Here is a 14,763-nt window from a genome sequence, read left to right as displayed (position 1 = left end):
CTACTTCATAGGGTGGCTTGAGGGTTCAATGAGATGTAGGGAAAATGCCTAGCACTTTGCTTGGCCCATCGTGGGTGCTCAATAAGTGAGTGGTATTATTATGGCTGTTGTTGAGTCAGAGTGTTGTGAAAGCAAAGATGGAAGTGGGGGAGCACCACGAAGTACCTGGAACATCAGATCAACGTGTTTTCCTTTGTCCTATGGATGATAGGGATGGGGGTTTTCAAACAGGGAGCGACACCAGCAGAAACAGAAAGATGTTTTAAACCTGGTGCATGGTGGTACCACTGACCAGCCAGGAGGACCACAGGCACCCTGCTGTCTTGCTGAGTCCTGCCACCTTGCTTGTCACAAACCGTCCTACCTCAGGGCCTCTTCACCTACTGTTCCCTCTGCCTGGAATGTTTCCCCCCATAGCACAATGGTTCACCCTCCACGACCACTATACATGTGTGTGTGTGTGTGTGTGTGTGTGTGATAAAATATATATATTTTATCTGTCTATCCAGTGTCTTTCCCACCAGAACAGTGGCAACATGAGGGCAGAGATTTGCTCACTGCTGTGTCTTCGGTGCCCAGCACAATGCTTGACACACAGTAGGTACTCAATGAACCTGTGTTCCATGAGTGCAGAGTAGGAGCTTGGGCAGCAGGTGAAGGTAACTTCATCCATCCTCCCACCCCCCCCAACGCTGGAATCTGGGCCCCCTCACAGCCCTGAATACAGTGCTTGGTGCATTATAAGAATCCCATACAGGTGATTATTACATAGCAACTTCAGATCCTTCTTAACTCTAAGTTAATTTTAGTTGAGGAAAAAATCAGCTTGGATGACACCTGTTCATCTTAGTAGCAGTCTGCTGCTTTCCTGGGCTGTCCTGAGGGCCTCCCTCCTCAGTGGCTGTCCTGGCCTTTAAATGCTAGGTGGGAAGGGGTTCCCGTTGTGGCTTAACGGTAGCAACCTGCCTAGGGTCCATGAAGATGCAGGTTCAATCCCTCGCCTGGCTCAGTGGGTTAAGGATCCGGCGTGGTATGGTGTAGGTGTTAGCTGTGGTGTAGGTCACAGATGCAGCTTGGATCTGGAGTTACTGTGGCTGTGGTGTAGGCTGGCAGCTGCAGGTCCAATTTGACCCCTAGCCTGGAAACTTCCATATCCCTCAGGTGCGGCCCTAAAAAAAATAATAATAATAAAAATGTAAACTCTAGGTGGGAAGGATCACTCCCACTAGCTGGAGATCCTCCCACCAATAAACCTTCAAGACCAGAAGAATCTTCTTGACAAGAAGCTTCTTGGGACACAGACTGCCTAGGTGCAAACCCAGCCTCCCCTACTGTAGCTGTGTGTCCTCAAGCAAGCGGCCTGACCTCTCTGAGCCTCTGTTTCCTCCCGGAGGATTAAGTGAACTCTTTGGAGTAAAAAGTCAGGCATGAGGGAGGCACTACTGCTAGAACTTTGCTAGCCAGGCTTCGTGAATAGGGAAAGGAAGGGGGCTGTGGAGGAGGGGCCTGCTCAGGGAGGAGGGCAGAGGTTCAGCCAGGGGAGGGGGTTCAGAGAGCAGGAGCAGCTGGGGGTCTTTTCTGGGGGAGACCCAGGCTCCAGGGAGAGATAGAGGTGGAGGGTCAGGGAAGTGGATTCAGCCCTGAAGACTGCAGTTTACTGAGAGTCCCAGGGGATGTGACCCCCCCTCCCATTCCGGTTTCCTACAGGCTCCTGCCCTGTAGCCTGGCCTTTGCTGAATGACTGGGAGGCGACCAGATAGGCAGCTTCTGTGGCTCTTTAATATCCTCCAGGCCCATCCAAACCCCACCCACCCACTCCCACTCCCGCAGCCTTTAATGGGGGAGGGCCCCTGGGGGCACCCTCCCCCAGCCCAAGGACTAAGGCACCAAGTGGCTGCAGCAGGCCGGCCCAGACACAGAGCCACACACACAGATGGAGGACGCACGGACTGCAGACGCAGACAAGCAAGGCGGGAAGAGGAGTTAAGGGCGGGGATCAAGTCGCCGCAGGGCTCCCACAGACTCTGGGCCCGTCTTGATGGCCGTGGGAGGCCCAGACAGTCCCCGAAGGGGGGCCAGTCGGGAGGACGAGGGACCCCACGGCGGGGCGGGATCCTCACTTGCCGCCTTTGCGGGACAGACACCGCGGGAGGCAAGAGAAAGTCTGCTTGACGCGCGCCAGCAGCGGCAGCGGCCGGTGGGTTTCCCGGGGCATCCGCGGCACCAGGCGCTGCAGGGTCCCCTCGGAGGCCGAGGAGTTGGGCGCCGGGGAAGCGGCCGCGCTCGCAGAGCCCTGCCGGCAGCGCTTGCACAGCGGCAGCAGCGCGCGCACCTCCTCCTCGTCGCGGAAAGGGCTCTCTCCGAAGCGCTCCTCCAGCTGCCTGCGAAGCTGCGGTGGAGAGGGGGCGGGGTCGGTGCCGGACCGGGGACCGGCTCCCCTCCCCAGTCTTCAGAGCTTCCGCCCTCGGCAGCTCCCCACGCCTCGCTAAGCCCCTCCCCTTCCTGAGCATCCTCTTCGCTTCCCTTCTGAGCCTCCATCTCCCCACCTTGAGCCCCTCTCCCTGTGCGTCCCTTCCCTCTTCCTGAACCCCCTTCCCCTTTGACACTTCATCTTCCAAACCTACTAAGGTGACCCCTCACCTGCCTAGTGGGAGCCACATTAACCCCTCCCCACCCTGTGCAGCAACTCAGCTCACAAGGGCCTCCCTCTTCCTTGTCTGCCTCTTTCCTAATGCAGCCTTGCAGATAAGCCTCGGCGCACCAGCCTGCACTTGCTTCTCTCTCTGTCTCTCATCTCTTGTTGGGAGGGGGGGCGGGGAGAGTGGGGGGAGGGCTCAGTTCCTGACATTTCTATATACCCTCTGCCCTGTGGGCACAAGAGAAGGAACTGCTTTGGCCTCATCAAGACCCCGGGGACTAGACATTTTTCCCCAAAGGAGCCAAACTGTCAACTGCCTTCAGGTTTCAGGCAGGTAGAGCAGGTGGTGCTGGGACCTGGCCAAATTGAAGTGGTCATTATCTGGCCCACAGGTATTCAAATCCTAAATTAAAAAGGAAAAGAAAACATCTGGCCATCCAAATTAGGGGCTAGGTTAGGTCAAGGGCTACAAGTTTAAGACCCTGGAAAAACTTTCTGCCAGGTCTAAATCACAGGCTAAATTCTTTCCAGTCAGTACTCAGCTCAAGTAAGAAGAGTCTCCTACCCCTGCCCAAGCCCCTGCCCCTGCCCCAGCCCCAGCCCCTACCTTCCGAGAATTGCCCCAGCCAAACTCTTCAAGCTGCTGCCTAAAGCCTGGGTTGGGGTTGGCGATGGGCCGAGTGGCCTTGATGGCTTCAAGCACGTCCCGCCAGCCGAGCCCCGTCACAGTCATCACATATGCTGTCACGATGGTGGTGCTTCGGGAGATGCCTGCAAAGCTGAGACACCCCACCCCAAAGGCTTCGGGGAAGGTTCAATCTCCTCCTGGCACCCCACCTCTACTTCAGCTCTCACATTCTTGCCTCCTGAGCTCCAACCACAAGGAACCTGCCAGGATATGTCTTCCCACATCCAGGCCTTTGCCCATGCCATTCCCTCTGCCCAGCATTCTTCTCTGCCAAAGGCCCGAATGAAACATCACTTCAAACGGTCATTCAACACACATTTCCTGATCATCAGGTTTTTTTTTTTTTTTGGTCTTTTTAGGACCACACCCACGGCATATGGAGGTTCCCAGGCTAGGGGTCGAATCAGAGCTGTTGCTGCTGGCCTACACCAGAGCCACAGCAACGCCAGATCCAAGCTGCATCTGCAACCTACACCCCAGTTCACAGCAACGCTGGATACTTAACCCACTGAGCGAGGCCAGGGATCGAACCCGCAACCTCATGGTTCCTAGTTGGATTCATTTCCGCTGCGCCACGATGGGAACTCCCTGATCATCTGATTTTTCAGGTACTAGGGACATAGTGGGGAATAAAATGGTCTCTGCCATCTTGGGGCTTACAATACAGTTGGGGGAGACAGACACTAACCAGGGAAACAACTTCAGGAGGTGACAAATCTTTGAAGGTGAGTCTGGGGACTAGGAGGTTGCGTAGGAAGAGGTATACAATCTGGTAGAGGGGGTGTAGAGGATTAGGGAAGTGACATCAAGCTGAATCCTGAAAGATGGGTAAGGATTGTCAAGAATGTTCTGGGCAGTGTACAAAGACCACTGGGATCCTGGTGGACTTGAAGATGGCTGGTGCAGTTGGAGCAAGGAAAGGGGGGTTGGGAGAGATGGGCTGGAGGAGCTCTTTCTATGGCTGGGGCTCAGGCAGGGCCGCCCTGAGCCAGACATAGTGAGAAGTTATGGGGTGCATGAAATTGAGTGGGCCAGGGGGCCCTGGGAAAACTCAGGAGTCTCATCTCCCAGCCTGGGGCTCCTCACTGCCCTGTACCATTGCCTCAAAAGCCAGAGGGGAGGAGAAGGAGCCAGAACTATTGGAGGATGCTGGGCTACCTGCATGACATCGCCTATTCCTCCCAGTAGCCCACCAGGTTAACATTCCTCTCCCCATTTTACAGATGAGAAAATTGAGTCTCAGCAAGAAACAGCTAATTGGCCAGAGCCACACAGCAGATAAGGGACACAAGCCTCAATCTGAGCCATCCATCAGCCTCTGTCAGATGCATGGTGACAGGCTGGAGAAGATCCATCCCAGGTTCCGCCTTCCCCATAGGATGAGGGCGTGTTCGGGAAAGAACAGCCATTTACTTACCCCCCCCCCCTTCCCTCTTCACTCACCAGTGCACCAGGCAGTTTCCCCCATTGAGGCGGCAACAGTGGATGAAGTTGATACATTCTTTGAAGTGCTTTTTGCTAGAGAAGAAAGCAAGAGGATAGGGAGAACTGGGTCGGGGGTCGGGGGGGGGGCAGGTCTCCTAGGAGTTGTCCCCCTCCCTGATTACAGGATGGCAAGAGACAAAGAGCCCCGGGTTCTCAGGTCAGCCAGCACGCGCGGTGAATGGGGGCCAGCCTCGGTTCAGGTGGACATGTGTGGGGGGAAGCAGTTAACAGTGGCATTTCAGGCGGTGAGAGAGGCCAGTCGTGGCAAATCCCACCAGAGGCAGGAGCACCTCTCCAGTGGGTCCCGTGGATCCTATTTGCACGGAGGGTTTATCTTGACCTGTCCAGAAAATGGGTGGGAGGAGTCCCGCCCCTCTGGGATCTGCAGTCGGAGCACTTGGGGACAATAAGGGTGAGCAAGGGGGTTGGGAGCGAGATTCCCCAGGAACGGGAGTGTTTGTCTGGGTCACTTCCAGACTGGGAGGCGCTACTGCTCATAACACAGACAAAAATCCTGCTTTCTGAGCCCCCCCCTCCCCCGTGCCCTGTGGGGGGAAGGCCCTCAGCCCCCGCCCTCTGGTCTTTGAAAGCCTCCTTCAAGCTAAGAGTCCCCCACCCCCACCCACCCATTTCCTCTGTCCAAGGTCACACAGCAAGTAAACGGCAAAGCCTGGCCCCGAACTGGGGACCTTAACTCCAAGGCCAGGAGCAGGCTGAGCCTGACCCTTTCAGATCCACCAGGGCATCTGTCCTGAGGTACAGGGTGCTCCCTCCATCTCATGGCAGAAGGTTAAGGAGTCTTGGCCAGGGGCCACCTCACAGCCTTCCTCCTGTTACCACAGGGGGTAGCTGTCTGTCCACGTAGCAGCCCATCCAGGGGAACTTACATGGGTACCTCAGGGGTGTCAGCCACTGGGATGCGAAGGTAGGTTATGTCCTGCAAGTATAAAACACACATAGGCAGTGGGGAGCCCATGACTGCACCCCTTGACCCTGGTCTGGGCCTCCCAAGCACCTCGTGACCCCAGGCTGGTTCCTGCCCCTCCCTCGGCCACTGTTGTCCTCTCTGTCCAAAGAGGGTAGACACCTTCTCTGAGGGCCTCTCAGCTCTGACCATCTGTGGTTCCAGAACCTTCTGAGAAGATAGTATCCTAACTCTTTAGGTGACCTGGGCACAAGGACTGGCCAAAAAGGATCCAGGGACCTTTTACTTAAAAGTTGCCAAAGGGGAGTTCCTGTTGTGGCTCAGCAGGTTAAGAACCTGACTAGTATCCACGAGGATGCGGGTTGAACCCCTGGCCTTGATCAGTGGGTTAAAATTCCAGCATTGCGTGAGCTGCGGCATAGGTGGCAGACGCAGCTCGGATCCAGCGTTGCTGTGGCTGTGGCTGTGGCTGGCAGCTGTAGCTCCGATTTGACCCCTAGTCTGGGAACCTCCATATGCCACAGGCTTGGCCCTTAAAAAAAAAAAAAAGCTGGCAAAGGGCCACTTGAAGTGACTCCCTTCTATATGAGGATTACAAAATTACAGAGTAAGAAGGGCAAAGCAGATCTTATTATCTTGAAAAGAAACAAAAACTATGAAGATAAGTTTTTGTTCATGAATTGCAATTATAAAACTATGTGCTAATCGTGAAAATAACGAAGGACTGAATTGTCAGTAATTTCTTCAACTAACTTGTTCAGCATCCTTCCCTGCACGTCTAACCTTCACACAAGATCTTGAAGAGAGGTTCTGCCCACAGTCTAAGAATCACTTTTCAAGGACCTCATTTGATAGTCAAATGACTCTTTTCTAGGCTCTGGCTCACCTCCGGCCAGTGGCTGAGGGACCCCTGGCCAGGTCCTCATCAGTTAGTGGCTTCATGTGGGATTGTGAGATTCCAGCCCTTCTCCATAACGCATTCTCCCCAAGGGCACACCATCCTACCTCTTTTGCAAGGTTTGCATTTTCACTTTGCAATGCATTTGGCCTTGGGTTTACAGGGCATTATTAAACCCTGACGGGTAAATTCACTGACAGATGGAGAGGGAGATTCTCATGAGAAGAGGGAAGGGCTGCTGGAGGAAGGGGACTCAATTTGCCAGCAGTTATTTCGTTTGTAAATACAGTCACACCTAGACAGCCTTCCCCATGCACTCTAGTTTCCGCAGACTCCAAATACTCTCAAAACAGCCTGCCCTATAATGCAAAATCGGACCTCCACTGACCTGTAAATTTCTTCTTCGAATGACACGGAGAACCACAGATTATTGGAGGTGGCTCTTAGAAACCATCAAATCTGACATGTGGGAAACGAAGACCCAGAGACGGGAAGGACCCTGCCCAAGGTCACACAGCAAATCTGTGACAGCACCTGGTCTGGAGCTCAGATCTCCAGAGCCCCTTCCCACCCACAGTTCTTTCCCTTGAGTGGGTGACACAGACTGTAACAGATAAGAGGAAGGGGCTCAGTTTATGGGATGAAAATGATTAATTTTGTTATTTTATCAGTTGTAATTTGTTGAGCACCTATTCTGTGGCTCTCAGTAACCCAGAGAGGTAGGTACTGCTATAAAAGTCCCCTTTCGGAGTTCCCGTTGTGGCTCAGTGGATTAAGAACTCAGATAGTAACCATGAGGATGTGGAGTCCATCCCTGGCCTCGCTCAGTGGGTTAAGGATCGGGGCTGCAGCATAGGTTACAGATGCAACTGGGATCTGGTATTGGGGTGGCTATGGTGAAGCCCTCAGCTGCAGCTCTGATTTGACTCCTAGCTGGGGACCTTCCATATGCCACAGATGTGACCCTAAAACAAGAAGAAAGAAAAAAAAAGTCCCCTTTTGCAGATCAGGCAACTGAGGTCCAGAGAGGTAAAGTCCTGTGCCCAGGTGTGTTGGTAAAGATGTGAACTCAGACCTCCTGACTCCGGCACACGTGGTCTGGATTTCCTGCTTCCTTCCTCTGGGTCACAATACCCTCACCCCCTCTTTTCCAGGACTTGACAACACAGTGGGGGCCGAGCTGTGCACAAAGCAACTTCACCATCCCACAATTCTTTGTATTCTCACAACAGCCCCCTGGAGCAGAGAGGCCTGAGGGATCAGAGGCCCAGAGAGGTGAAATCATAGCACCAGGTCACAGGTAAGACACAAAGTCCAGAACCAACTTTTTTTTTTTTTTTTGGTCTTTTTAGGGTCGCACCTGCAGCATATGGAGGTTCCCAGACTAGGGGTCAAATCGGAGCTGTAGCTGCTGGCCACAGCCACAGCAACACCAGATCGGAGCCCTGTCTGTGACCTACACCACAGCTCACAGCAATACCGGATCCTTAACCCAATGAACAAGGCCAGGGATGGAACCTGCCTCCTCATGAATGCTAGTCAGATTCATTTTCTGCTGAGCCACGACAGGGACTCCCAGAACCATCTTTCTGGGATCATCTATTCAGCTGGACAATGCAAAGCCCCCTCCGGGCAGTTTTTCAGGTTTGGTGTGAGGCCTCTGGGGCCAGATGGCCTGTGTTCAAATTCCAGCTCCTTAGCTTCCTGGATGTGTGACCTTAGGCAGGTTACTTTACCTCTCTGGTGGTGCTCAGTTGCCAGATAGGGAGCAACTCGGGATGCTAATGTAAAACCGGCTTGTTTCCAACCAAGTGAGTTCGCATGAGTCAGGAAGGCCTATGTGCCAGTATAGGTGATACATAGGTGCTGTGGGGGTCTGAAGCCCCCTTATGCTCGAAACCCTGGGATGGGGATAAGGAGTACCTGCAGCAGAGGCTGGGGTGACTCGTGGATGGAGATGATGTGTGTGATCTTATTCCGGCCTAGCTGATCCGTGTCTTTGGCATCTGAAAGAAACAGGATGCTTGAGCCAGTCTGGCACATGTGTCTTGCATGTTTCCGATGGCCAAGTGCAGGCGGGGGCGTGGGGGGGTGGGGGGGGTGTCCCCGCCTTGCTCTTCTCCTCATTCCTCCCTCTCCACCTAGACCCCCCCTCTGTCAGCTCCCTGCTCCTTCACCACCTCTTGCTCCAGCATGACAGGTCCTCCAAACCCCTAAGCTTCAGTCTTGCCACGGGGGCGCCCACAGGTAACAGCTCAGCCCCTCCCCAGCCTGCTGTTCTTTCCATCACAAACACCCTTCCCTGCCATACCCTTGCCCAGGCAATTCTACCTCAAGGAATCTTTCCGAGAGAAGGGTTAACTCACACAGAAAGCTGTGTGGAGAAGGCGATGTTCTCTGCAGTGCTGCTTATAACAGTAAACACAGCGGAAATAGTTAAACATGGGAACAACCCAAAAATGGACTGGATAAATAATGGTAGATTCAGACTTGAATACTGTGCAGCCACTAAAAAGGGCTCTCTGTGTGGATGTGCACGCAAGTCCACGGTATATTATTAAATGGGAAACACAGGTTACAGAACAGCATGCAGAAGAGGCTTCCATTTCTGTTTTAAATATTACATCTGTATCTCCAAAGATATATGAAAAATGATCCAGGGCTACAGCTCTCACTGCTATCAGTGGCCATCTCCAGGGGCTGGATTCCCAGGGTATGCAGGCCTTTTATAATCAGAGTAAATAACACTATCTCCACGTGCCCATGTTCTCATTCACCACATTTCCTGAGTGTTTACTGTGTGCAGCCTTGGCTGGGCATGGGGTTGTGGGGTCAAGTTCATGGGGCTACACACTTAAAAAGGATTCAGACCTTATTAGCAAATATTCAGAAGTCAACATGGAGCTCCCAGGGCTTAGGGGAGCAGCTCCTCAGCCCAGTGGGGGACAGGAATGGATGGGAAAGCTCTGCCCCTCTGAAGCTTTCTCTGGCTCCGCACATGGAAGTGACTTTTCCCGCCTTGGGGCGCCCCAGCCCAGGACTTGCCTTCTCTGAGCACAGGCCCAGCACAGGGAGAGTGCTGTAGCCTTGGACAGAAGCGGGCAGTGCTGGCCAGTGAAGTTTCTGATCTAGAATCTGGTCTCTAGAAAGGTCTCCTCTGAGGAAAAGGTTGTGCGGGAAAGTGTTTCCAGCTTCCTCAACCTGGAACCCCGGGGGCTGGAAAAATCCTTAGGGGCAGGGGTGCCTAAGGAGAGGCTGAGGCTTAGAGCAGGTGCAGAGACTGGCCCAGGGTCCAGAGTTCTGAGCCCTGGGCCCTGGGGACACTCCTCCACCCACGCGGCCCTTATTCCTCATGAGTTCTTCCCCCACTCCCAGCCTGGCATGGCTTCTCTGCCCCCGGCCCCATTCCTGAGCACGTCCAGGGTGCGTGGGCCAGAGCATGAATGGTGGACACAGGCCTGGGACAAGGAGCATGCCATGGCCTTGGGACAGAGTGGGCAGTGCTCACCGATGAAGTTTCCGAGGTAGAGTCCAGGAAGTACCTACAGGAGAGAGACAGGCTGGGGTCAGGGGGTAGGGGTGCACAACGCCCCTCTCAGTCCCATGAAGGGCATCTGGCCCTTAGGACTCAGGGAGCAATTGCCTCCCCTTGCGGGTCTGGACTCTCTGTGAGAGGGGTCTGGGGAGGGCAGCAGGGGGAGCGCTGAGGGAGGCCAGCTTGGGTGGGGGGAGAGGAAAGAGGATGGAGGAGCTTGAAGGCCTAAGGAGGGAGGGTGGGAGGAGCAGAGGGGAGGGGGCAAAGGGAGAGGTGGACTTGCCAAGGTGGGTGGAGGGGGATTCTGAGGAGGAGGTGGTGGGAAGGCTGGGGCAGGTGGACGGTCCGTCAGAGGCATTGGGGGGGGGCGGGGCTGCTGGAAACGCAGCCTTAGAGGGTCCAGGGAGACAATGACAGGGGAGAGGAGACACTTGGCGACAGAGACAGGGACTCAGGAAGAGACAGAGTCTGAGGGTGACAGAGAGCCACAGAAAGACAGCAGAAGAAATACAAGAGTCTCAGAAACAGGCAGAGAGAGGGACCCAGAGCCCAGGGAGAGAGACAGAGACCTGAACAGAGATACAGAAATACAGAGTCAGAGAGAGAGACAGTCCCAGGGAGGCAGAGAAGTACGATCTCAGAGTCCCAGACAGACAGAGACCCACAGACTCAGCGAGAGCCAGAAGGTCAGAGGCGGACGCCCGGCCGAGGCTGGGGGCGGCCAGGTGCGGGCTGCGCCATCGGGCCCCCTACCTTGGTCATGCCATTCCCCATGATCCCGGGGACGGGGGTCCGGGCGCACCCCCAGCTCGCTGCCCGCAGAGCGCAAGGGTCACAGCTGCCCTGACGGCCCGGGCCGGGCGCCTGCAGCCTGGCGGGGAACCGGGGGCCTGGCGTCCGCGGCCCCGCCCGGCCCTGCCCAGCCGCCGCCGCCGCCGCCTCCGCTGCCGCCGCCGTCCGCCGACCCCCGGCCAGGGAGGGAAATGATGGAGCCGCTGCCGCCGCCGCTGCCACCGCCGCCGCAGGCTCCTCCTACCCCCTCGGTCATGTGGGCCGCCCCCCCACCCTGGGTCGCGGCGGGGGGCTGGACAAAGCCCCAGTGTGCCGGGCCCGGGGCCCGCGGGACAACGGCAGCTTGTTGGGGCCGCGTGGGGCCACGACCTCCGGAGGTGGGGGCGGGGGCGCTCCCCCCACCCTGGCACTGTCAGGCGCGGGCGGGGCGGGGGGCGGGGCGGAGAGAGCCCCCAGCCGCGGGCTCCGAGACTCAGATCCGGCTCTGGCTAGACCTCCCTGCGGGCCTCCTTGGGGCAAAACGCCCAGCTCCTTAGGCCTCGGTTTTCCAGTGGAAACGTGATGGGGGCTGACTTTGATCGCTAGGGGTCCTCTGATCTCTGATCTTCAGATTCTCTTCTAGATCAGAAAAGTGGGTGATTCCTTCCTTTAGTACATACCCTGCCCCCCCCACGATCCTATCCCCCACATCCCCCCTCCCCCGCAGTCAGCAGTCTGTCCTCTCATCCTACACGTCTTCCATTCATCCGTCCGTCTGTCTGTCCATTCATCCAGCCATCCTCCCATCCACTTTGGCCTCTGAGGATGGTGCCATCTGGGTCAGCTCTGCTGGCAGAGTTATTGGGGCCCCATAACTCTGCTTAGGGGCCCCGTTAAATCAGGGGTACTTGTGAGGAGAGGGAGATGAGGGAGGGTTGGGATAAAGGGTATAATTAAACGCAAGTGTCCCAGAAGGTGAGTCTGGAGACCAGAGTTCCAGGCTCTATTCATTCACCTCTGACCTTCACCCCTTGGGGTCCCAGTTACCCTAACTGTGTCTTAGTGTGTTGAGGTCAGCCCTTCCTGCTACTAGGACGAAAGCTAGAGAAGGGAAAGTAATTGAGAGTGCACAAATAGAAGCGGCTGAACCAGCTTTGCTCCTCCAGGCATCACCTGCCCCCCACCCCATCTATAGTAGCAGGTGACTATGGGAGAAAGAGTCAACAGAACCTGTTTGAGATGCAGTGACTGGAGAAAAATAGAATGATTTCTTTGGTGTCTCTTTCTTTCTCATATTCATGAGGCTGTCTGTCTCAGCTCAAATTATTGTTTATTATTAAACAATAATAAATTGGTTTATTATTCAACAAATACTCACTAAGCACCAACTAAATGGTAAGTTCCAAGGACCCAGAAAAGGCAAAAAGACAAAAAAAAATAATAATAATAAAATAAAAAATAGAAATAATAATGGTTTTATTTGACCCAATAAAGCCAAACTAGTATCATTTCAATGTGTAGTCCATATTTAAATTTTTTTTTTTTTTGGTCTTTTTAGAGCCGCACCTATGGGATATGGAGGTTCCCAGGCTAGGGGTCAAATCAGAGCTACAGCTGCCAGCCTACACCACAGCCACAGCAATGCAGGATCCAAGCCACGTCTGTGACCTACACTACAGCTCATGGCAATGCCAGATCCTTAACCCACTGAGCAAGGCCAGGGATCGAACCTGCGTCCTCATGGATGCTAGTCAGATTCGTTTCCACTGAGCCACAATCGAAACTCCTAAGCATTATTAGTAACATATTTTACACTCCTTTAATTGTATTGTTTTTAAAATTCAGTGTTTATTTTACACCTAGAGCACACTTCAATACAGACTAGCCACATGTCAAATGCTTAATAGCTGTATGTGGCTGGTAGCTCTACACTGGACATCAGGTTTGGGAGGAAAGGCAAATAGTATAAGCAAACAGACAAAGCATTTACAAATGGTGACGATTCTCTATGGCAGAAACAAAATGGAGGACAGGAAGAACTTCTCTAAAGAGGTGACCTTCGAAATAAGACCCAATGTATAGGAAGGATGCAGCTGTTTAAAGAGTGAGGAGATTTCCAGCAGAAGGAACGGCACAAGCAAAGGCCCTGTGGTGGGAAAGCTTGGCCTCTGGGATGAGCCAGCAGGGTTGAAAGGGAGGGAACCAAGGGGAGGTGGTAAGAATGAGGCGGAAGGGGAGAGGGGGGCCCAGAATGCAGGATCACGTATGGCCATGATGGGGGGGTTTAGGGTTTCCTTCTCGGCGCGACAGAAAGGCAAAAGGAAAATTTAGCTAGAGAGACCGTGTCATCTGATTTACACGGATCACCTTGGCACCTATCTGCAGGGTAGATTAGAGGGGGTTTGAGTGAGATAGTGAGAGATGGCAAGAGATGAGGTGCCCTGGGACAAAGTGGGAGCCCAGAAGCTGGAAAGAAGGGGTTGGACGGAGCATATGTTAGTATTTTGGCAGCACAGCTGACTTGCAGATAGACTGGATATAGGGAAAAGGAAGAAGTCCTAGGATAATTCCACGTTTTCCTGCCTTGAGAATTGCTATCTGTGCTTCAGAAGGGAAAGCCGGGTTATTAATCCATTCAACAAATATTTACTGGGCCCCAGGTTATACATGGACGATTGCACCAAAGATGTACTGTCTGACTTGTTTCCCAGAATGCCCCACCCTGTGGATGGCATAAAGAAACACCAAAAAAAGGAGCCTGAAGATAAATTCCTCATTATGACCCTGATCTTAGCAGCTCTATGAACCTGGGCAGGTCACCAAATACCCCGGGCTCCACATTCACATAGGGGCAATTTCCACAGCCCTTTGTGGCTCTGCTAGGTTGTTAGGGGAATAATCAATGCACATGCCGGAAAGAACTCTATTAGATTAAAAACCATGAAAAAAAATGTAGTTATGAGATTCAGCACATTCAATCCCTGTGTGCTGTTCAGCCTTTGAAGGCGTTAGCTGTTACAAAGCCCATTTGCCTTAAATGAGTCACGAAGTAACAGTTGTATAAAACCAATAATATGAAGATGCTAAAATGCTGTTCTCACCTTGTCATTCCCTTGCTTAAAATCGTGCGTTCAGTGGTTCCAAAGTAATGATCCTCCCAAAGATGTCCTGGAAATTGTGAACATGTTACCTTATGTGGGAAGAGGGAATTAAGGCCTCAGATGGAATTGACGTGGCTGATCCGCTGACCGTGAGATGGGAGAGGATCAGATGATCCTCCGTTGTTTGGGTGGGTCCAGTGTAATCACAGGAATCCTTGGAGGTGAAAGAGGGAGACAGGCGAAGGCGGGTCAGAGGGGATGTGGTAACTACAGCAGAGGTCAGAGGGCTGTGAGTTCTGGCTTCCAAAATGGAAGGGGGCCATGAGCCGAGGAAGGCAGGTGGAAAAGCAGAGAAACAGACTCTCTCCCACGAGCCTCCAAAAGGAACTCCGACCAGCCGACACCTTCATGGTAGCTTAGTGAGACCCGTGTCAGACGTCTGACCTCGGAAATGTATGCTAATACATTTGCGCTGTAAGTCACTCAGTTTGTGGTAATTACAGCAGCAACAGGAATCTAATACACTCCCCAATGCCTTTGGAAAAAGTCCAACCTGCTTAGCATGGCACACAAGGCCCTGTGGGATCTGGCTTTTGCCGCTGTGACCTTCCACACATTTCTTAATGACCTTGGGCCTCAGCTTTTCCATCTGTAAAATGAGGAAGAAAAATCCCTCTAGGTCTGTCTGGGGATTAAATGCAAGGACACATTTAAAGCGCTCC

At 53.6% G+C, this 14,763-nt stretch overlaps 1 protein-coding gene across 1 annotated transcript; it reads right to left on the bottom strand.

Moving 5' to 3' along the window:
- Positions 1-1,764: 1,764 nt before the first annotated feature.
- LOC125122702 (dual specificity protein phosphatase 15) lies at positions 1,765-11,184 on the bottom strand. Its single transcript, XM_047771373.1, has 7 exons — positions 10,923-11,184; positions 10,143-10,176; positions 8,558-8,640; positions 5,699-5,748; positions 4,770-4,844; positions 3,246-3,417; positions 1,765-2,389 (listed from the first exon to the last, which is right to left on the bottom strand). Exons 1-7 carry the CDS (start codon positions 10,941-10,943, stop codon positions 2,117-2,119), a joined length of 708 nt encoding a protein of 235 aa, XP_047627329.1. The 5' UTR covers positions 10,944-11,184; the 3' UTR covers positions 1,765-2,116.
- Between the last annotated feature and the right edge of the window lie 3,579 nt (positions 11,185-14,763).

The sequence above is a fragment of the Phacochoerus africanus genome, chromosome 3, assembly GCF_016906955.1.
Source record: "Phacochoerus africanus isolate WHEZ1 chromosome 3, ROS_Pafr_v1, whole genome shotgun sequence".
NCBI lineage: Eukaryota > Metazoa > Chordata > Mammalia > Artiodactyla > Suidae > Phacochoerus > Phacochoerus africanus.
This window is presented reverse-complemented; position numbering and strand designations above follow the sequence as displayed.

Bases quoted from the DNA above. Each gene is read 5' to 3' on its own strand.
- LOC125122702 (XM_047771373.1), bottom strand. From the start codon at position 10,943: ATGGGGAATGGCATGACCAAG. The intron at 8,641-10,142 runs GTGAGCACTGCC...TGTTTCTTTCAG, and splicing joins CTACCTCGGAAACTTCATCG to ATGCCAAAGACACGGATCAG. The intron at 4,845-5,698 runs GTAAGTTCCCCT...TTTCTTCTCTAG, and splicing joins GACACCCCTGAGGTACCCAT to CAAAAAGCACTTCAAAGAAT.